Here is a 20,817-nt window from a genome sequence, read left to right on the forward strand (position 1 = left end):
GCGCTGCAGGCACTGAAACAGGTTAGTCCAGCCAGCATACATGATGAAAATAAAATACTGACCGAACAATTCATCCGGGGGTTGAGGTCCCAGGAGGAGAGCAGAACTGTATGGTGGTGGGCCTTAGATCATCCAGATGCCACCTTTGACACCTTTAAGGACATGGCTATAAAGGGTCTGCAGCCCCTGGAAACAACAGATACTGCTATCCAATGTTACCAGGGTGGGGCCACCCCAGTGCCCGCAACACCCACTGCTCCTTCGCTAATGGCTGAAGCAAAAGTGCAAGCAGTGCCCCCTAGCGAGCTGGACAGTCTGCGCTCTGAAGTGTGTCAGCTAAGCAAAACTCTGACCACTGTCCTGAGCGCCCAGCAGCTACAGACTGAGCCCGAGACGGATGGAAGGATCCTGCTAGCCGACAGCCCTGAGGATGTCCCCTGGATGAGGAGAAGAAGGAAGGCGACACCCCCCCGTGGGAGGACCAGCGACCAACGCCGCCCGCCAAAGGAACTCGTCTCCTACCGTTGCCACAAGGCAGGCCACGCTGCCCGGACCTGCCCTTTAAATGAGAAAACCCTGGGGCCGAGGGCTGACACCCAGGACTTGACCAACCAGGCCCATCAAACTGGTACCATCGGTTCGTGGGAGGAAGAACTTTTCCCGTCCATTGTGCTGGATGGCATCGCGACACCTGCCCTACTGGACACTGAATCTCAGGTAACCATCATGCCTGATGTCCTCTACAAAAGGTTCTGGTCCATAGACGAACTTCACCCGCCAGATCCAAACCTTTCCGTGTATGCCTCCAATGGCCTTCCCCTTAACCTAGTCGGGGTTAAGGATGTGGCAGTAAAGGTGGGAAGAGTGGAATTGAAGGACCAGGGACTTATTGTAGTAGAGACTAATCCTGGTGATACAGACTTGTACATGATACTTGGCACAAATATTGTTAGTAACTGTTTGGGAGAAGTGTTGTTCTTGCTCCAACAGATAGCTGACACTGCCAAGCCAGGGCAGAGGAGTGTGCTCCAGAAAGAGATCCGAGCCCTTATGTACCAGCAACAGGTAAAGCTATCAGGTGGTGAAATTGGTAATGTTCGGGTGACAGACCCGATACCCATTGTGATTCCCCCAATGAGTGAAATGCTGATTTGGTGTAGAGCAGCAATAGGTCTAAGAGGACAGAACTACCAGGCGGTAGTAGAGCCCATTAGCTCAGAGCACAGACCTACACTCTTAACTGTCAGAGGGGTAGTTGATGTATGCAATGGGAGGGTACCCGTCCGTCTCCTAAATTATGGGGAGGAAGAGGTTAAGCTGCCACGATACGCCACGGTTGCCAGATTGTATACTGTGGATAACAACGCCATACACACAGTAGAGTCCTTAACCTCATCAGACACAGTGGAGGGTAATGACTCAGAAACCCAGGTGGGGGATTGGTGTCAACAGCTCCATGTTGGGACTGACGCCACTCCTGTCCATCAAAAACAAGGTGTACACAGGGTGGTCCAGGAATACGAACAGGTATTCAGCAAACACCCACTTGATTTTGGGAGGATTAAAGGGGTACAACACCATATACCCACAGGTGACCATCCACCCATCAAAGAACGTTACAGGCCCATACCACCAGCACACTACCAGAAAGCGAAGGAAATGTTGCATGACATGAAGAAAGCAGGGGTAATAAGAGATAGCTGTAGCCCCTGGGCAAATCCCCTGGTCCTGGTCAGGAAAAAGGATGGAAGCATGAGGATGTGTGTAGATTACAGACAGGTAAATCGCATAACACATAAAGATGTATACCCTTTGCCCCATATAGAGGAATCTCTGGCTGCACTAAAGTCTGCAAATTACTTCTCTACCCTTGACCTCACTAGTGGGTACTGGCAAGTAACAGTTGCTCAGGAGGACCGGGAGAAAACGGCCTTCACTACCCCGATGGGACTCTGCGAGTTCAACAGTATGCCGTTCGGACTCTGCAACGCCCCTGGAACGTTCCAGAGATTGATGGAGTGCTGTTTGGGACACCGTAACTTCGAGACCGTGGTGCTATACCTGGATGACGTGATAGTGTACTCCAAGACATATGAGGACCATTTGAAGAACCTGGCGGAGGTATTTGAGTTGTTGTCCCGGTATGGGATGAAATTGAAGCCTTCCAAGTGCCATCTGCTCAAACAGAAGGTTCAGTACCTGGGGCACATCGTCAGTCCAGAAGGAGTAGCACCAGACCCGGAGAAGGTCACTGCCATCCAGAAATGGCCGGAACTGAGGAATCTCAAGGAGGTGCTTCAGTTCCTGGGACTGGTCGGGTATTACCGGAGATTTGTAAAGGACTACACCAAGAAGGCAGCGCCTTTGCAAAATCTCCTGGTAGGACAGTCCAACAGAGGCAAAAACCCCCCTTCCAGTGGGGTAAAGAGCAGGCTGAGTCCTTTGCAGTGATGAAAGAGATCCTGACTGACGAAGAAATTCTGGCCTACCCTGACTACAGCCAGCCATTCCTGCTGTACACTGATGCCAGCAACGAGGGGCTAGGAGCTGTGTGGAGTCAGAAGCAGTATGGCAAAGAGAAGGTGATTGCCTATGCCTGCAGGAAGCTTCGCCCTACCGAGAGGAATCCAGAAAACTATAGCTCCTTCAAGTTGGAGTTCCTGGCCTTGGTCTGGGCCATCACTGAACGATTCAAGCACTACCTAGCCTCCACTAAGTTCACGGCCTATACTGACAACAACCCCTTGACACATCTAGAGACAGCCAAGTTGGGAGCCATGGAACAGCGTTGGATGGCCCGACTGTCAAACTATCAGTTCACCATCAAGTACCGGGCAGGCCACATGAACTCCAACGCCGATGCCCTATCTAGAATGCCTCACCTCGAGCAGCGCACCTCCAGGAGGTATCGTGGTAAAACACTAAACCCTTTACCTCATCACAGTTGGAAGGAGACCCAGGACAGTGACCCGGTTGTCAGCCGTATCAAGGAACTGATAACCCAGGAAGGTTCCTCCCTGGAGAAGGACACTCCTCCACAAGCCAAGCAACTGTGGAATGAGAGAAGCCGGGTGTTCATCTATAAAGAGAAGCTGTGCCGAAGGTATGTCAACCCTAGGACCCATGAGATGGTATGGCAGATCGTAGTGCACAGGACAGACATCCAGATGGTGTTGGAGGCCTACCACGATCAAGCAGGGCACTTTGGCTGGAAGAAGCTGGAAACCCTCCTGAAGAGTCGGTTTTATTGGGTTGGAATGCGGAGTTCCATAGAGAGGTGGTGACGGGATTGTGGACCCTGTAGCCTCAGAAGAAAAGACTACAGCAGCCAGAAGGCACCCCTGCAGCCCATCAAGACAACTCGACCCTTGGAGACCGTTGCCCTGGATCACGTCAAGCTGTCACCCAGCAGGTCGGGATACTCCTATGCCCTGACCATGGTGGATCACTACTCCCGGTTCCTGGTGGTAGCCCCCGTCAAGGATCTGACGGCAGAAAGTGCAGCAAGGACGTTTCAAGCATACTTCTGCAGGCCCCATGGATACCCGGATAAGGTGCTGACGGATCAAGGCCCTGCCTTTGAAGCCGAGCTGTTCAAAGAGTTTTGCCATCTGTACAGGTGTAAGAAGATTCGGACTACGCCGTACCACCCTCAAACCAATGGTCTATGTGAAAAGATGAACAATATTGTCATAGACCTGCTGAAGACCTTACCTCTAGAAGAAAGGAATCAGTGGCCAGACAAACTACCTGACCTGGTAGATCTGTACAATCACATACCTGTGAGTTCCACCAATTGTACTCCAGTGTACCTCATGAGAGCAAGACCCGGAAAGTTGCCCATGGACCTGGAGCTTGGAGTGGTAGAGCCAGAAGCAGATATGTCCACTGAAGACTGGGATACGACTCGACAGGAGCAGTACAAGAGAGTACAGGCCTGTGTCGAAGACAGTCTAAATAGGGTGAGAGATAAGCAGGAAGCACAGTACAACAAGAGTGCACCAGCAGAACCCTTAACACCTGGAGAAGTTATGCTGAAGCGAAAGAGAAGAAACCACAAGCTTGACGACCAGTGGGAAAGAGAGCCTTACACTGTGTTGGATTCCAGGTTCGACAATAGAAAAACCTGTCTAATCAGTAAAGATGGAGGTAAGACAACTGCAACAGTCTCAAGAGACCACTTGAAGTTGTGCCCAGGTCTATTGAAGCCACAGGAAGAAGTACCTCTTATAGTGCCTGAAGAACCCAAAGAAGATGTACTCCATACTGTCTTAGGAGATTTCCAGGCAGATTGGCCTCAACTGGATGGAGCTGTAATAATACCTGTGATACACTTCTACCAACAGCCAGAAGACACTCCACCGCAAGTAAGACCTGTAAGTGCCCCAGAAGAGCCTGCTCAGGAAGAATCCCTGGGAGAAGGATCACCAGTAGAAGCAGAGCCAGAAGGCCCAGTAAACAGTGTTTTTGCCAGTCCCATCGAGAGGTTAAGACAGTTCTACAATTTGCCCACACGTAGATCTGACAGGGTAGCAGACAGTGCAAACACAGACATCAACAACACCCCAGTACTACGTAGGTCAACACGCAGTACAAAAGGCCAGATCCCTGCCAGGTATAAGGAATAAGTTAGAAATACCTGCAGTGTAAATAGTTACCCAGTTGGGTATCGCCTACTGTCATTATTAATTATGTGAACCGGACAATATATGTGCATTTAGTTACCCGTAAGGGTATAAAGACTTGTAGGCTGAGGACTGTGAGCAGCCTAAAAACAGTTCCTATACATAGTTGCACTCCCTGGAGTGCCCCTTAAGTGACCTCAGAACAAAAACCTGTCTGGCGTGGCGGAAGTCGTGGTCCAACGCCGGATCACCTATGCCCTGCAGCCACGCCCAGGGCCTAAGTTGAGGGTTTATGGACAGGTCCCTCATGCTGCTAAATTTGCATCTTACCGGTGAGATGGACACCATTTACTTGAAAAACTCTGAAATTGTTTTATATATATTTATTGTGTTAATAATGTTCACCTGTAACGTTCAAGAAAAGTGCCTCCCATAGAGGGAAGAAATGTTGATGTTATTGTTATAACCTGTTCTAAAAAATAAAAAGAAATGCTTCAGTCCAGGAATACTGGGTTGCACTAGGGGGGAATGTGGCGCCCTGCTGTGCACAGGTGCCACAGAACCCAGGAGGATGCATGGATGGACTTCTCCACAAGAGGCCCTCACACATTCACACACCTCCACCCTACCACCTCAGACCACCAGAGGGAGCCCCGTTAGGGATATATAAACTGGAGGGTGGAGTTAGGCAGTCAGTGTTTAGAGTAGAGTTGAGTGTCAGTTGAGTTTAGAGTGGTGTGTTGCAGTGTGCTCAGCGAGAGAGCAGCACGCAGGCTGCTGTGTGAGGCAAGTTCAGGCCTACAGCACGCACTGAAGCCTAGTGAGGGCCCTGAGTGTGGCCAAAGGCGAGAGGAGAGAAGAAGTAACGAGGGGGCAGAGAAGCGTACCAGGCTCACCCCGAACTATACACCGGACACCGGGTCCGCGCCTACAGGGTCCCTTTATACCCAGTAGGGACCACCGGATACCTGGAGGACTACAAGTCCCAGGTCGACCAACGCTGACTACCGTACCAGGGCTAGGAGTCACGGAGGCCCCAGCGTCCAGGGAGAGTGATCTCCTAGAGATGGCCCTACCACCAGGTCAGCAGGTGCAAGAGAGAGAGACAGTAATCAAGCCAGGCCTAGCTCCAGGCAGGTCAGAAACTTAGCAAGTGAAAGCAACGGATCAGGAGGCCCTATACCTGCTCACTGGGGAGAGTCCAGAAGTGCACCCTTCGTACCGAGTACCCTGGACCATACCTGCATCTACACCAGCAAAAGTACCGAAGCGAACCCCCGTATGAGTGTCCGTCATTTCTCCCTGAACCGTCCTGGCCTTCTCTCACCTGTTCCACCATCCATTTCCCCACGCTGCCCTGAGGCCCGCCCACCTGTCTGGAGCCGTTCCATCATAAGCTGCCCTAACATCTGCCTCAGAGGACTGTCGCAGCGCCGGTAATCCTTACCAGGCACCACAGGTGGCGTCACGAACTAGTCCAAAACACCATATAAACCCAATTTACCCTTTCTTTGTTGACCGCCCTGGGCCACGGACCGGGTCACTGCCACTGTGACATCCCCCAGCATCTACCGGCCCGGCACCGGGTACGCCACGTTCCTCCTTGCACAAAGGCGGAGGTAGCAGTCCTGCTGCTGGGTTGTTGCTCTCCTATGGCCCCTCCACGTCTCCTGGTGTACTGGCCTGTCTCCTGGTAGCACCTCCAGCCTCTGGACACTACGCTGACAGACACAGCAAACCTTCTTGCCACAGCTCGCATTGATGTGCCATCCTGGATGAGCGGCACTACCTGAGCAACTTCTGTGGGTTGTAGAGTCCGTCTCATGCTACCACGAGTGTGAAAGCACAACCAACATTCAAAAGTGACCAAAACATGAGCCAGAAAGCATTGGTACTGAGATGTGGTCTGTGGTCCCCACCTGCAGAACCACTCCTTTATTGAGGAAGTCTTGATAATTGCCAATAAATTCCATTTATTGTCTATTCCATTTGCACAACAGCATGTGAAATTGATTGTCAATCAGTGTTGCCTCCTAAGTGGACAGTTTGATTTCACAGAAGTTTGATTTACTTGGAGTTATATTCTGTTGTTTAAGTGTACCCTTTATTTTTTGAGCAGTGTATATGTGACGCGCCCCCTGGGCCATGTTGTTAGGGATACCCGGAGCCGGATCAGATGGGGGTTGTAGTCTCGGAGTGGCTGTGACCCGGTCCGTGCCCAGGGTGTCAAACTCAGTGTGCGGCAGTCCTTGCAGATGTTCTTAGTGTCGACTACGCCACCCATTGATTTGCGGTCAAAAGGCCGCCGCTGCAGGATGGTCCGCTGAGGCTGGTGGTGTGTGTGCAGCTGTGGTAGTATAACCCCCAACGGGAGGGGTATAGCCTCAGGGGGTCAGACGTGGAGGATGGTGGTTGTGAAGGTGCAGCAAGGAGACTCAGAGTCAGGAGATGCAGTTCAGGGCTTTTACTTACTGGTGTTCTTTTGGTCACTCTGGCCTTGAGTGACCACCCGAGCCGTGCTGCGTCCACCAGGTCCTGGACTCGGCCAACCCCCAGGCAATTCTGGAGCGTGGTCCTGAGCTCCTTTCTGACTCTCCCTTCCTCTGGCCGTTCCCACCAGGGATCCACTTTTGGCCGGCTCCCTCGGGTCTCTTGGTGGTCAAGCCTCCTCTGGGCTCCCTGACCCTATGCTCGGTGTGCCTTTCTAGTGGATTTGGTGAGGGTCGTGGCAGATCCTGCCCACAACCTCCGGTTCCTGGTTAAGGTTCGTTTTGGCCTCTGCCAGCTTGGGTTCCGGTACCGTTGTGCACCAACCCTTCACCCTTCTGTCCTTATTCTGGGATCTTGGGGTTCCTTCTTGTTTCCTCTCTGGGTCCTTCTCACTCCTCTCTCTCTCTCTCAGCAGGCTCTGTTCTGGAGCTGGGCCCAGCCGGAGCCACAGCTCCCTGTCAGCCCTCCTGGCTGAGCTCCTCTGCTCTGCTCCTCAGGCTAAAGACTCTCACTGACTGACCCTGTTCTAAGATGGTGCCCACCTTATATACTCCCTCTATGTGTGAGCTCAGGTGACCAGCACCCAATGAGCTCCTATCTTTACCCAGACTACTCCCCCTATCTGCCCCTACACTACTGGGATGTTCCACCCCCCTCCCACTCCAGCCAGGGACAGACGCAGTCGTACCTGCACATATACTGGTGGGAGTACCGTTGATCTGTCCCCCGGAAATGGGATGTATGTAGTGCATGCAGCCTACTAGCTCAGTTCCACACTCCATCCTTACCCGGGAGTGGAATACCACACCTCTGGCTTGAGGTGTAATACCCCTGTAGCAGCCGAATCCTCAGGGTGCTACATATGCGCCCTCCATCCTGGAATATACACCGCGTGCAGAATTATTAGGCAAATGCGTATTTTGATCACTTCGATACTTTTTATACATGTTGTCCTACTCCAAGCTGCATATTCTTGAGAGCCAACTACCAATTAAGTAAATCTGGTGATGTGCATCTCTGTAATGAGGAGGGGTGTTGTCTAATGACATCAACACCCTATATAAGGTGTGCTTAATTATTAGGCAACTTTCTTTCCTTTGGCAAAATGGGTCAGAAGAGAGATTTGACGGGCTCTGAAAAGTCCAAAATTGTGAGATGTCTTGCAGAGGGATGCAGCAGTCTTAAAATTTCCAAACTTTTGAAGCGTGATCACCGAACAATCAAGCATTTCATGGCAAATAGCCAACAGGGTCGCAAGAAGCGTGTTGGCCAAAAAAGGCGCAAAATAACTGACCATGAATTGATGAAAATCAAGTGTGAAGCTGCCAAGATGCCATTCGCCACCAGTTTTGCCATATATCAGAGCTGCAACGTTACTGGAGTCTCAAAAAGCACAAGGTGTGCGATACTCAGGGACATGGCAAAGGTAAGGAAGGCTGAAAAAACGACCACCTTTGAACAAGAAACATAAGATAAAACGTCAAGAATGGGCCAAGAAATATCTTAAGACTGATTTTTCAAAGGTTTTATGGACTGATGAAATGAGAGTGACTGGATGGATGGGCGAGAGGCTGGATCAGTAAAAGGGCAGAGAGCTCCACTCCGACTCAGACGCCAGCAAGGTGGAGGTGGGGTACTGGTATAGGCTGGTATCATCATAGATGAACTTGTGGGACCTTTTCGGGTTGAGGATGGAGTGAAGCTCAACTCCCAGATCTACTGCCAGTTTCTGGAAGACAACTTCTTCAAGCAGTGGTACAGGAAGAAGTCGGTATCGTTCAAGAAAAACATGATTTTCATGCAGGACAATGCTCCATCACATGCATCCAACTACTCCACAGCATGGCTGGCCAGTAAAGGTCTAAAAGAAGAAAAAATAATGACATGGCCCCCTTGTTCACCTGATCTGAACCCCATAGAGAACCTGTGGTCCATCATAAAATGTGAGATCTACAGGGAGGGAAAACAGTACACCTCTCGGAACAGTGTCTGGGAGGCTGTGGTGGCTGCTGCACGCAATGTTGATCGAAAACAGATCAAGCAACTGACAGAATCTATGGATGGAGGCTGTTGAGTGTCATCATAAAGAAAGGTGGCTATATTCATCGCTAATTTTTTGTTTTTTGTTTTTGAATGTCAGAAATTTTTATTTCTAAATTTTGTGCACTGATATTGGTTTACCTGGTGAAAATAAACAAGTGAGATGGGATTATATTTGGTTTTTATTAAGTTGCCTAATAATTCTGCACAGTAATAGTTACCTGCACAAACAGATATCCTCCTAAGATAGCCAAATCTAAAAAAAACCCACTCCAACTTCCAAAAATATTAAGCTTGGATATTTATGAGTCTTTTGGGTTGATTGAGAACATAGTTGTTGATCAATAATAAAAATAATCCTCTAAAATACAACTTGCCTAATAATTCTGCACACAGTGTATGTCCCTCATCCTGGCCCCATTCTGGTATACATATCCCCCATTCTGATATAAGTCTCCTGTTCTACTGCTGTTCTTTAATGTATAGAAAAAATAAACCATTATACTCACCAAGGGTGTAGATAGAAGTCATGGGACCCCATGGCAGAAGTATAATGCACTTCCCATAGTTCTCCATATAGTATAACGCACAGCCCATAGTCCTTCCTATAGTATAATGCACCCCCCATAGGCCACTATATAGTATAATGCATCCCATAGTCCTCCATATATTATAATGCACAGCCCATAGTTCTCCATATAGTATAAAGCACTCCCCATAGTCTTCCACATAGTATAATGCACTCCTCATAGTCCTCCATACAGTATAATGCACAGCCCATAGTCCTCCATAAAGTGTAATGCACGGCCCATAGTCCTCCATAAAGTGTAATGCACAGCCCATAGTCGTCCACGTAGTAATATGGCCACTGATTTAAAATAAATAAATAAATACTCACCTTCTCTCCGCTTCCCTGCCACATGGCGTCCTCTACTGACGCCAGCAGCTGACTTCAGCGTGTTGTAACACAGGTGCCGGAATGCAACGCACAGAGACACAAGGCGGGAACTGTCAGGGATTGCTAAAACCACTTTATACAGTACAGACCAAAAGTTTAGACACACCTTCTCATTTAAAGATTTTTCTGTATTTTCATGACTATGAAAATTGTACATTCACACTGAAGGCATCAAAACTATGAATTAACACATGTGGAATTATATACTTAACAAAAAAGTGTGAAACATCTGAAAATATGTCTTATATTCTAGGTTCTTCAAAGTAGCCACCTTTTGCTTTGATGACTGCTTTGCACACTCTTGGCATTCTCTTGATGAGCTTCAAGAGGTAGTCACCGGAAATGGTCTTCCAACAATCTTGAAGGAGTTCCCAGAGATGCTTAGCACTTGTTGGCCCTTTTGCCTTCACTCTACGGTCCAGCTCACCCCAAACCATCTCTATTGGGTTCAGGTCTGGTGACTGTGGAGGCCAGGTCATCTGGAGTAGCACTCCATCACTTTCCTTCTTGGTCAAATAGCCCTTACACAGCCTGGAGGTGTGTTTGGGGTCATTGTACTGTTGAAAAATAAATGATGGTCCAACTAAACGCAAACCGGATGGAATAGCATGCAGCTGCAAGATGCTGTGGTAGCCATGCTGGTTCAGTATGCCTTCAATTTTGAATAAATCTCCAACAGTGCCACCAGCAAAGCACCCCCACACCATCACACCTTCTCCTCCATGCTTCACGGTGGGAACCAGGCATGTAGAGTCCATCCGCTCACCTTTTCTGCGTCGCACAAAGACACGGTGGTTGGAACCAAAGATCTCAAATTTGGACACATCAGACCAAAGCACAGATTTCCATTGGTCTAATGTCCATTCCTTGTGTTCTTTAGCCCAAACAAGTCTCTTCTGCTTGTTGCCTGTCCTTAGCAGTGGTTTCCTAGCAGCTATTTTACCATGAAGGCCTGCTGCACAAAGTCTCCTCTTAACAGTTGTTGAACAGATGTGTCTGCTGCTAGAACTCTGTGTGGCATTGACCTGGTCTCTAATCTGAGTTGCTATTTACCTGCGATTTCTGAGGCTGGTGACCCAGATAAACTTATCCTCAGAAGCTGAGGTGACTCTTGGTCTTCCTTTCCTGGGGCGGTCCTCATGTGAGCCAGTTTCTTTGCAGCGCTTGATGGTTTTTGCAACTGCACTTGGGGACACTTTCAAAGTTTTACCAATTTTTCGGACTGACTGACCTTCATTTCTTAAAGTAATGATGGTCACTCGTTTTTCTTTACTTAGCTGCTTTTTTCTTGCCATAATACAAATTCTAATAGTCTATTCAGTAGGACTATCAGCTGTGTATCCACCAGACTTCTGCACAACACAACTGATGGTCCCAACCCAATTTATAAGGCAAGAAATCCCACTTATTAAACCTAACAGGGCACACCTGTGAAGTGAAAACCATTTCCGGTGACTACCTCTTGAAGCTCATCAAGAGAATGCCAAGAGTGTGCAAAGCAGTCATCAAAGCAAAAGGTGGCCACTTTGAAGAACCTAGAATATAAGACATGTTTTCAGTTGTTTCATACTTTTTTGTTAAGTATATAATTCCACATGTGTTAATTCATAGTTTTGATGCCTTCAGTGTGAATGTACAATTTTCATAGTCAAGAAAATGCAGAAAAATCTTTAAATGAGAAGGTGTGTCCAAACTTTTGGCCTGTACTGTATGTATAACAAGTATTATGCAAGGGGGTTAGTAACAGGGATAATAAACAACAACTTGGAATAACAATAAGCAATAGTTTCAGTGAATAACGGTAAAGTTCTTTGCAAAAGTGTAATGCACCCAGTCGTGGGAGACACCACGTGAGTTCTCTTTCTCTTTTTATGGCCCTATCGGGGGTCACCGGTTCTTCTCGCTAGGCCGCAAGTCTCTTCCGGATAAAGTCTATCAGATCCCGTTTAGCCTCCCACGCACCAACCGGCCCCCACCCAACCTGAGATCCTAATCCCAACTGTCCCCGATACCATGAGTGAGAATTGGAAGTGACGGCCCTGTTCAACTGCGCGATCCCTCCGCGGTTGCTGGCACGTCTCTCCTGTCGCAGACCTCTCTCAGTTCTTCTCGGCTTGACCGTCAACGGTAGTCTCTCACGCTTGGGTAAGGAGGTCCAGACCTTGGCTCTTGACAGGCGGTGGCGGATCCAGGGAACTTACTCAGTGTGGGAATCAGATCCTGACTCTAACCAAGATGCACAGGGCTCAGGGCGCTTCTGTGAGGAGTCCGGAGCCTCTCAGGCGATGTCTAACTCTGGTGCAGCGCAGCCCTCCGGCTGAGGCCTGTCGCGCTGGGCTCTGAAGTCCCTCTGGAGCACGTCTGCTCCATTCTGCAGCCTGGCGCCAAATCTCTGGCTGCAGCATCTTCTCCGCTGCACATCTGCACCTTGCACTCTCTTGGCGCCAAAACCCCCCTGCAATCTGGCACACAGGGCCTTTATATCCAGGAAACCCTCTGGGTCACATGATCAGGTCCAGCACACAAAGTCTCTCCCCCTGCAAATCTGCTAGCACCATTTGGTTCCTGCTAACACAATTCTCTGTTTTACTTTCACTAGCAGTTTGTTCCAGCAGTGTTTGCTTACCGTTACTTAGTCTCTCTTGTCCATCTCTCTACAGTGTGATGGTAGCGCATGATGTCACCACCATGCTTCCCCGGTCATTAAAGAGGCAATTACGAAGCATCTTGATGCTAATAATCTTTTAATCCCGAACCAACATGGATTCATGAGGAATCGCTCCTGCCAAACAAACCTGATTGACTTCTACGAGGAGGTTAGCTCTCGAGTAGATCAGGGGGAACCAGGGGATGTCGTGTATCTCGACTTCTCAAAAGCGTTCGATAGCGTGCCACATAATAGGTTGGTATACAAAATGAGAATGATGGGGCTGGGGGAAAATGTTTGCAAGTGGGTAGCAAACTGGCTAAGGGATAGAAGGCAGAGGGTGGTTATAAATGGAATATACTCAGATTGGGTAAGCGTCACTAGTGGGGTACCACAGGGGTCTGTACTAGGCCCAATGTTATTTAATATCTTTATTAACGACATAGTCAACAGGATAAATAGTAAAATATCAATATTTGCAGATGACACAAAGTTATGTAAAACAATTAATACAAAAGAGGACAGTGCAGACCTACAGAGGGACTTGGATAAGCTGGGTAGGTGGAGCATTAAATGGCAAATGAGGTTTAACGAGGAGAAATGTAAGGTCATACATATGGGAAGGAAAAATGGAAGTCACCAGTACTCACTGAATGGGAAATCATTGGGGAATTCAGAGATGGAGAAGGACTTGGGCATCTTGATTGATAGCAAACTAAATTGGAGTGCCCAAAGTCAGGCGGCTGCTGTAAGGGCAAACAGGGTAATGGGATGTATCAGAAGAGGTATAGCTGCAAAGGATGAGAACATTGTTCTTCAACTGTACAAAGCACTGGTCAGACCACACTTGGAATACTGTGCTCAGTTATGGGCCCCAATATATAGAAAGGATATAAATGAGCTTGAAAAGGTACAAAGGAGGGCAACAAAATTAATAAAGGGAATGGAGGGACTGCAATACCCAGAGAGGTTGGCAAAACTAGGACTATTCAGCCTGGAAAAGAGAAGGTTGAGGGGGGACATAATAAATGTGTACAAATATGTTAGGGGACAGTATAGAGATCTTGCCCGGGATTTGTTCAAAAGGAGGGATATTACGGTAACAAGAGGGCACTCACTAAGACTGGAAGAGAAAAGGTTTCAGCACCAGCATAGGAAGGGGTTCTTTACGGTAAGAGCAGTGAGAATATGGAATTCACTGAGTGAGGAGACGGTAATGTCGGATTCACTACACCAGTTCAAGCGGGGACTGGATGCATTTCTAGATACCAGGCAGATTTCTGCGTATACTTAAAAATAAAATAAAATAGTAGGTTGATACAGGGATTTATTCTGACTGCTGGTTTCAGAGTCGGGAGGGAATTTTTCCTCAGGTGAAGATTGGCCAAATCATTTGGGGTTTTTGCCCTCCTCTGGATCAACTTTAGCAATTACAGAACTAACAGGTCGAACTTGATGGACGCAAGTCTTTATTTGGCTTTACAAACTATGTTACTATGTTACATGCACACCGACGTCAGCTGCTGGCCTCTGATTGGCCTGCAGAGTGTATTACTGCACTCGGACCCGATGGGTCTGTGCGGTGCAATACACTTCAGCTGGATGTGAGTACGAGGACGCCATAATTGGAGATCAATTACCTCCCTATTTTAGCCTGCATTAAAATTAGAGATATTGACAACTTCACTTAATTACGTCACCAGGGAAGTTTTAAGTACTAAGAAAAATGTTTTTCCTATTTTCTGTTGTCTAAACCCTGGGTGCATCTTATAGTGTGAAGAATATAGTGAATACTATAATTATAGTACATCTTCCCTTTGCTGGGCACTGCAGAGAGGTTTTGTCTCCATCTAGTGGTTATTGTAGGTACTTGAGGCATGACTAGGCATTATTTACACACCAGAGAGTAGGGATTTACATGCAGTAATTGAGTATGCAGAAGACTCTAGAAGAAGGGGAGTTGTTTAGTTTATAAAAAGACCCTTGGGTTACAGTTGAAACAGGCCTAGTAATGGTAGAGAAACAGATATAGCTTGTTGCTGCAGTAGTGCTGAAGTTGGAGCTGAGAAGAAGCTCAGAGGATCACAGTGATTTGGTGGCAGACACTTAGAGGGGGATAACTGGAAGAAGATAGCAGTGAAGATATCTGAATGGCCACTGGAGAGAAGAGTATTTGATGTGTAAGAGGCTGCTGGAAGCAAACTAGAAGGTACCCTGCAACTAGGAGAGTCCGGAGGCCCAGTAAGGTTTGAGTCTGGAAGGACCTATGAAAAGTTGAGGACGATTATGGAAAGAAATCTAAGGCTTACTGATCCATCTTGATTGAGGGAAGCAGCCAGTGAGATAGTCTCTGCAGCAACAAATATTATAGTCTGAGATTCGACAGAATGTCCAGCCACCTGAAGTCCGAAGAGGAGTTTGGACAGGATTTCTTGTTGGAGCTGCTTGAGGGACCTCATGCCAAAAGCCTAAAGAAGCAGCTCACCAAAGGGACAGTCATCGCTTTTGATATTGAAAAGGGCATTGGCTTCATCAAGGAGCATAGCACTGGCCAAGACATCTATGTGAACCGGCGATCTGTGAAAAGGGACTACTTGCCCTTGCAACTGCACAACTTAAGACCAGGGGAGGTAGTAGATTTCCTCAAGATGAAGAGTCAACAGGGATCATTTGCTGCTGGGATGACACGACCCTTCCTGTGTGAGGAGACTTGGGATCAGTGGCCAGAACAGGATCAGGCTTATGGTCTACCATCGACTGATGAGGGCTATCATCATGGCCCTGTCCCACAAGCAAGCAGCTGTCCAGGAACAATGACTATGAGCTCTGTTGAGGCAACCACTGCACTATCTCCAGTGCCAGTCAATTCACTGCTAACCAACACATTGGCTACGGATATAACAGCTGCACCAACCCACCCTCCAACCCAGAGACGAGCAGCAGCGGTGGCCGTGAGCAATTCTGAGCTGGCCCACAGGCCTTTGCCTTATGTCTTGCCGTGGCAGCACAGAGCAATAGATGAGGAAAATAGGCGCCAAAGAGAGGAAATCATGCAAGCCAAAGGCCGAGAACTTCTAAGGAAGGTGTGGGAGGAGAAGGCCCAGAGAGATGGAGCCCTGCCTAAATAGAGGGATGCCATGGAGCCCCGTAAGATCTTGTCTTCACACCCTGCCAGTTGCAATAGTGGCGTAAAGTTGTGAGTTGTTGATCCCAAAATTCCTGTGAAGACTGAACCACTGTAAGTTGTACTGTAAGGCCTTTTAGGCCAAGTCGTTTGTTAAAGGGGACTGTTGCTAAAGTTTACCCCTTGTAGGCCAAATAAGGGCTGGATGCTGAATAGCCAAGAAGGCTTCATTTTTGTTTGATTTATTTTTTTTCTTTGTGGCTGATGTGCCCTTTTTTTCCGGATTTAAGGGTGCCTACATAAGTGGGTGGCATTGTAAGAAGGTGTAACATAAGAGACAAAAATCCCCAATGCTGTGCGGCATTTGTGCAAGAAGACTGCCATCTACTGTCCAAACGAGACACTGTGGAATCAACCAGAAAAGGGAAAGTTTCAGGGAGGAAGAGTTGAATGGAACACCAGGTCAGTTGACCTTAATGACGTAGTTCCCCGATATAAAATGTCAGCGTGCCAAAACGGGAGAAGATTAAAGGAACAGGCAGCATGTGTATCAAGGAAGACACTAAGGCCGAGGTGACATGCCGTGGCAGAAGGCCCGAGACAGTGGGCTTTGGCGCACCTGGAAGCAGATCCTGGGCAGTGCCAAGAGAGTTCTAGAATCCAGGCGATGCTGGTCAAGACCCAAATACCCGATCCAGATTCCGCCGGTCAGGGCCCGAAAACCCGACATGAACCAGTCAAGACCTGAAGTCCAGACTATGCCAGTCAAGGGCCAAGATCCAACCCTCATCTCACCAGGTACAAAAGACATCCGCTGTCGGTCAAGCGCCGAAGATCCGTGAGAAGACTTCTCGGGGGTGGATGGTCACGGTGATGAACGGGAGGCGCGAGTCAGCCGGCTCTTGCTTCCAGCACCGACATGCGGTACAGGGGTTGGTCTGAGTTGGTACAACAAACAGGGCGGGGGGCCGATCGAAGGGAAGGAGGTCAAGCGAGCCTCGTTAGACTTTGTCAGGAGGACTTGTGGGCTAGCGGGAGGAACCGGAGGCCCCGCTAAGGCCTGTGTTAAAAGAAGAGATAATACCGTGACTTTCTCTAGTACCAGTATCATCCTCTTTGTCAGAAGTTATAAAAACGTATAACGAGAGACTGTTATAATAGAGTGAACCTGAGGATTCTTTTCATATTTGTTATTTTATATTTCATGCTGTAATTATCCTGTTTAGCATTGCTATAGTTACCATAGTTCCCGCCATATCAGGGAAATAAACGGTTTCAGTGGTTACTTCCGCCTCATGTTTTGTCTGTGCGTTGCATCCGGTCACCTGCTTATAGCATACCCAATGCAAGGGACTGTTTGTGTTACTTCAAGGACTATGTTCTACCTTATTGTCATCCCTGTTCGAAACCTGAAGGGACTGTATCTTCTTTGCCTCTTATCTCCAAGGACTGTATGAATTAATGATTCATCCAATGTGCCAAGGAATTGCGAATGGACTCTTATGTGTAAACAGTAGATATGTTTATGTGGCGCCCCTGCGGGTCCAGTTGCCACAGAGGTAGTGCATCTCAGCCAGAGGTGTGGTACCCCACTCTCAGGTAAGGAGGGAGCACTACCCGGGACCCACCCACTCACATCTAACACTCCACCACTCCATTAGGGAAGGTCCAGATTGCTCCTAAGGGAGAGCACAGACCCGATCCCTGTTTGGAAGGTGGAACTAGGTAGAGAAGGTGGGTGGAGGAAGTGGTTTAGGGGAGCACTGAAGGAAGAACTGAAGTTAGAGGGGACCATGTAGAGTGACAGTTAGTGACGTGGGTCACATGACAGGGAGTATAAAAGGAAGGGTAGAAACATCTAGAAGGGGTCTGTTCAGTAAGTGAGGACCGTGGAGGAGTAGGGTCCAGACTCAGTGGGGGCCCAATCAGAGGGGCCCAGTAGGAGAGTGAGGAGAGAACACCGGAGCAGTGAGAAAGGCTGCAGAGAAAGAAAGGATCCTAGGGGTACGGGAAGTGCGGAGTCCACCCGTGCGCCCGAGTTCACGCTGACCGTGAAGGGATCAGGCCGCAGTAGGGGACCGGCCCCAGACTAGTGGAGGACTGCAAGACTCAGCTAGCAAACCGGAGGTTACTAGTGTTGAGGATTCCGATACTGAAATATCGGGTATCGACCGATATTCGCGGTATCGGAGTTCCGATACTTTTAGAATATCGAATACCGGAATCGGAAGTTCCCATAATGCCTGCGCTCTGCAGTGTCTCTGAAGGATGACAAGCTGGATGGCAGCGCTCAGCTTACTGTACTTGTCATTTAGTGTTAAAGGATTTATTAAAAAAAATAATAGTGTTTTCATGCACTGTCTCTTTAAAAAAGCCGGCCAGCAATTCAGCAGCGGTACCCGACAATTTATAACAGAAAGAATAGAGCATCACACATAGATTAGATACATAGAAACATGTCAGTCACATATATAAGAAGTACAGTGATAGTGTTGATTACTGTACTTGTCATTTAGTGTTAAAATAAAGGATTTATTAAAAAAAAAATTGGCGTGGGGTTCCCCGTAATTTTAGTCTCTAGCGGAGGTTAAGCAGACGGCTGGGGCAGATGTTTGAAGCCTGGGAAGGGGGTAATACCCACGGAGCTTCCCAGGCTACTAATATCAGCCCCCAGCTGAATACCTAGCCTTTACTAGCTATTAAAATGGGGGACCCCCCAAAAAATGACGTGGGGTCCCCCCTATTTTAATAGCTAGCAAAGGCTAGACAGACAGTTGGGGGCTGATATTAATAGCCCAGGAAGGGTGCCATGAATATTGGCCCCCTCCCAGGCTAGAAACACCAGCCGTCAGCCGCCCCAGAAATGGCGCATCCATAGGATGCGCCAATTCTGGCACTTAGCCTCACTCTTCCCACTGCCCTGTAGCGGTGGCCCAGGGGGATAATAGTTCTGGGGTTGATGTCAGCTTATAATGCCAGCTGACATCAAGCCCAGGTTAGTAATGGAGAGGCGTCTATAAGACACCCCCATTACTAACCCCATAGTCAAAGTTAAAAAAAACAACACAAACACCCAGAATAAAGTCCTTTCATTGAAATAAACACACAATTCTTTATTGTTCTAAATTAAACCATACTTACCATCACGCCCATTCCAGCTGAAGCCAATGTCTTCTGCAATAAAAGTAAAATAATAAACCCACATCATCCTTACCTTTCTATGGTTCACACGACGACTCCAGCTCTGCTACATTCACATGACAGGCTGGATCGCAGCCGAAAGCTGCCATCCAGCTTGCCATGCCGCAGACACTGAGAAGCGCAGGCATGCTTGCGCTCCTCAGTGTCTGGCTGTGACGGCATAAAGATGAGCCCAGGTCATGTCCAATGAACTCAGCTCACCTCATGCACGTCACTGACAGCGTGGGAAAATTCTCCTGCGCTCAGCGCATGAGCAGGAGAATTCTCCCACGCTGGGATGGCATTGAGATGACAGGCTGGATCGCAGCTGAACGCTGCCATCCAGCTTGTCATCCTTCAGAGACACTGCAGAGCGCAAGCAGAGCGGCAGACCCGATGGCAGGCCATGGAGGAGCAGAACATGAGAGCCAAGGCCCAGGCTCGCAAGGCCAAACCCACAGATAGGGGTCAGAGAGTGCTGGGCATGGTTATCAAGTTCAACCTGGACAAGGGCTGGGGTTTCATCCGGGAGCCCAAAAGAGCCCAGGACGTATTCGTGATCAAGAGGGATGTGGAGTCGCACCTCCAGCAGGGTAATCCAACTGCGACCTATATCCCGGTGACCGAGTCACTGACACCCGGCATCGAGAAGAGAGGGGGTGGTACGCGCTTGATGTACGGAAGGGGTGTTTATGGAAAAAGTTATAAACTGATAACTTTGTAGTACTCGGTTAAGGAAAAGGACACTGTGGTTGTGGACGTTGAGCAGCCCGAACTTTTATGGTATAAAGTTGGTAACACGCCCCCTGGGCCGTGGGGTACTCAGTAGCCGGGCCGGTCGGTGCTGGGGATGTCACGGTGGCAGTGACCTGGTCCGTGACCCAGTGCGGTGAATTAAAGGGGACTATTGAAAGGGGAATATAGTTTTTATATAAATTGTTTGTGATACCACCTGTGGCATGCGGCTATATGGAGCCGCCGCTGCGGAGCAGGTCCTCTGGAGCTGATGGTGACGCAGCAGAGTTGGTTCAGCTCTCCACAGGCAGAGCTAAGCTCCAGGGCGCTGCAGGGATGATTTAATGAGGTAGATGTTGCTGTGCAGTGTAGTGCAGGTGATGGCGCAGATAATAATTCTAGGACACAGTGAGGTGCAGTCTTCAAGGTTTACTCACAGTTGTCAGACTCCAGGTTACCAGTACCAGGGTAACCTCCCACGGCTTCCTGTGTTTACCAAGGCAGGGGTTCAGAAATCTCCCAGGTGTTTCAGGAGTACATAATGGGACCCCTTTCTGTGTGCCTTCCTCGGTCGTCTTCCTGCGCTGGCTCTCACCCTCCTGCCCTGCACCTCGCAACCAGTGTCCGAAGCCGGTAACCTCGGATTTTGGCGGGCAACGTGCAGTCCCCTGAATCCTATGTGGCTACCTTTTTAGCGATTTAGTTGCGGTTGTGAGCAGCTGCACCCTGAAAGTACAGTAGCCTCCAGTTTCTAGCTGAGCCTTGTAGTTCTCCACTAGTTAGGGGCCAGTCCCATTTGCAGCCTGATCACTCCACGTTCTGGCAGATTCGGGCGCACGGGTAGCTATCGCACTCGCCGTGCCCCTAGGATCCCCTCTCTCCTGGAGCCTTCCCTCTGCACCCGTCCTCTTCCAGCCAGTCCTCCTGGGCCTCTCAATCTAGGATCTCTTCTCTGAGCAGAGCTCCTACAGAGCTCGTGCTCCCACTCCTTCTCCTCTCAGACTGATCTCTCTGACTG

General features: G+C 48.7%; 1 protein-coding gene across 1 annotated transcript in view; it reads left to right on the top strand.

Annotated features, from left to right (window-relative positions):
* The first annotated feature begins 19,470 nt into the window (after positions 1-19,470).
* LOC141161412 (embryonic protein UVS.2-like) overlaps positions 19,471-20,817 on the top strand; it is a 44,012-nt gene continuing 42,665 nt past the window's right edge. Inside the window, exon 1 of the mRNA XM_073646222.1 lies at positions 19,471-19,657. Coding sequence (XP_073502323.1) covers positions 19,471-19,657 — 187 coding nt within the window. The remainder of the gene's footprint in view (positions 19,658-20,817) is intronic.

This window comes from Phyllobates terribilis, unplaced genomic scaffold, assembly GCF_046119375.1.
Source record: "Phyllobates terribilis strain yellow unplaced genomic scaffold, ASM4611937v1 Scaffold_9__5_contigs__length_417890890, whole genome shotgun sequence".
Lineage (NCBI taxonomy): Eukaryota > Metazoa > Chordata > Amphibia > Anura > Dendrobatidae > Phyllobates > Phyllobates terribilis.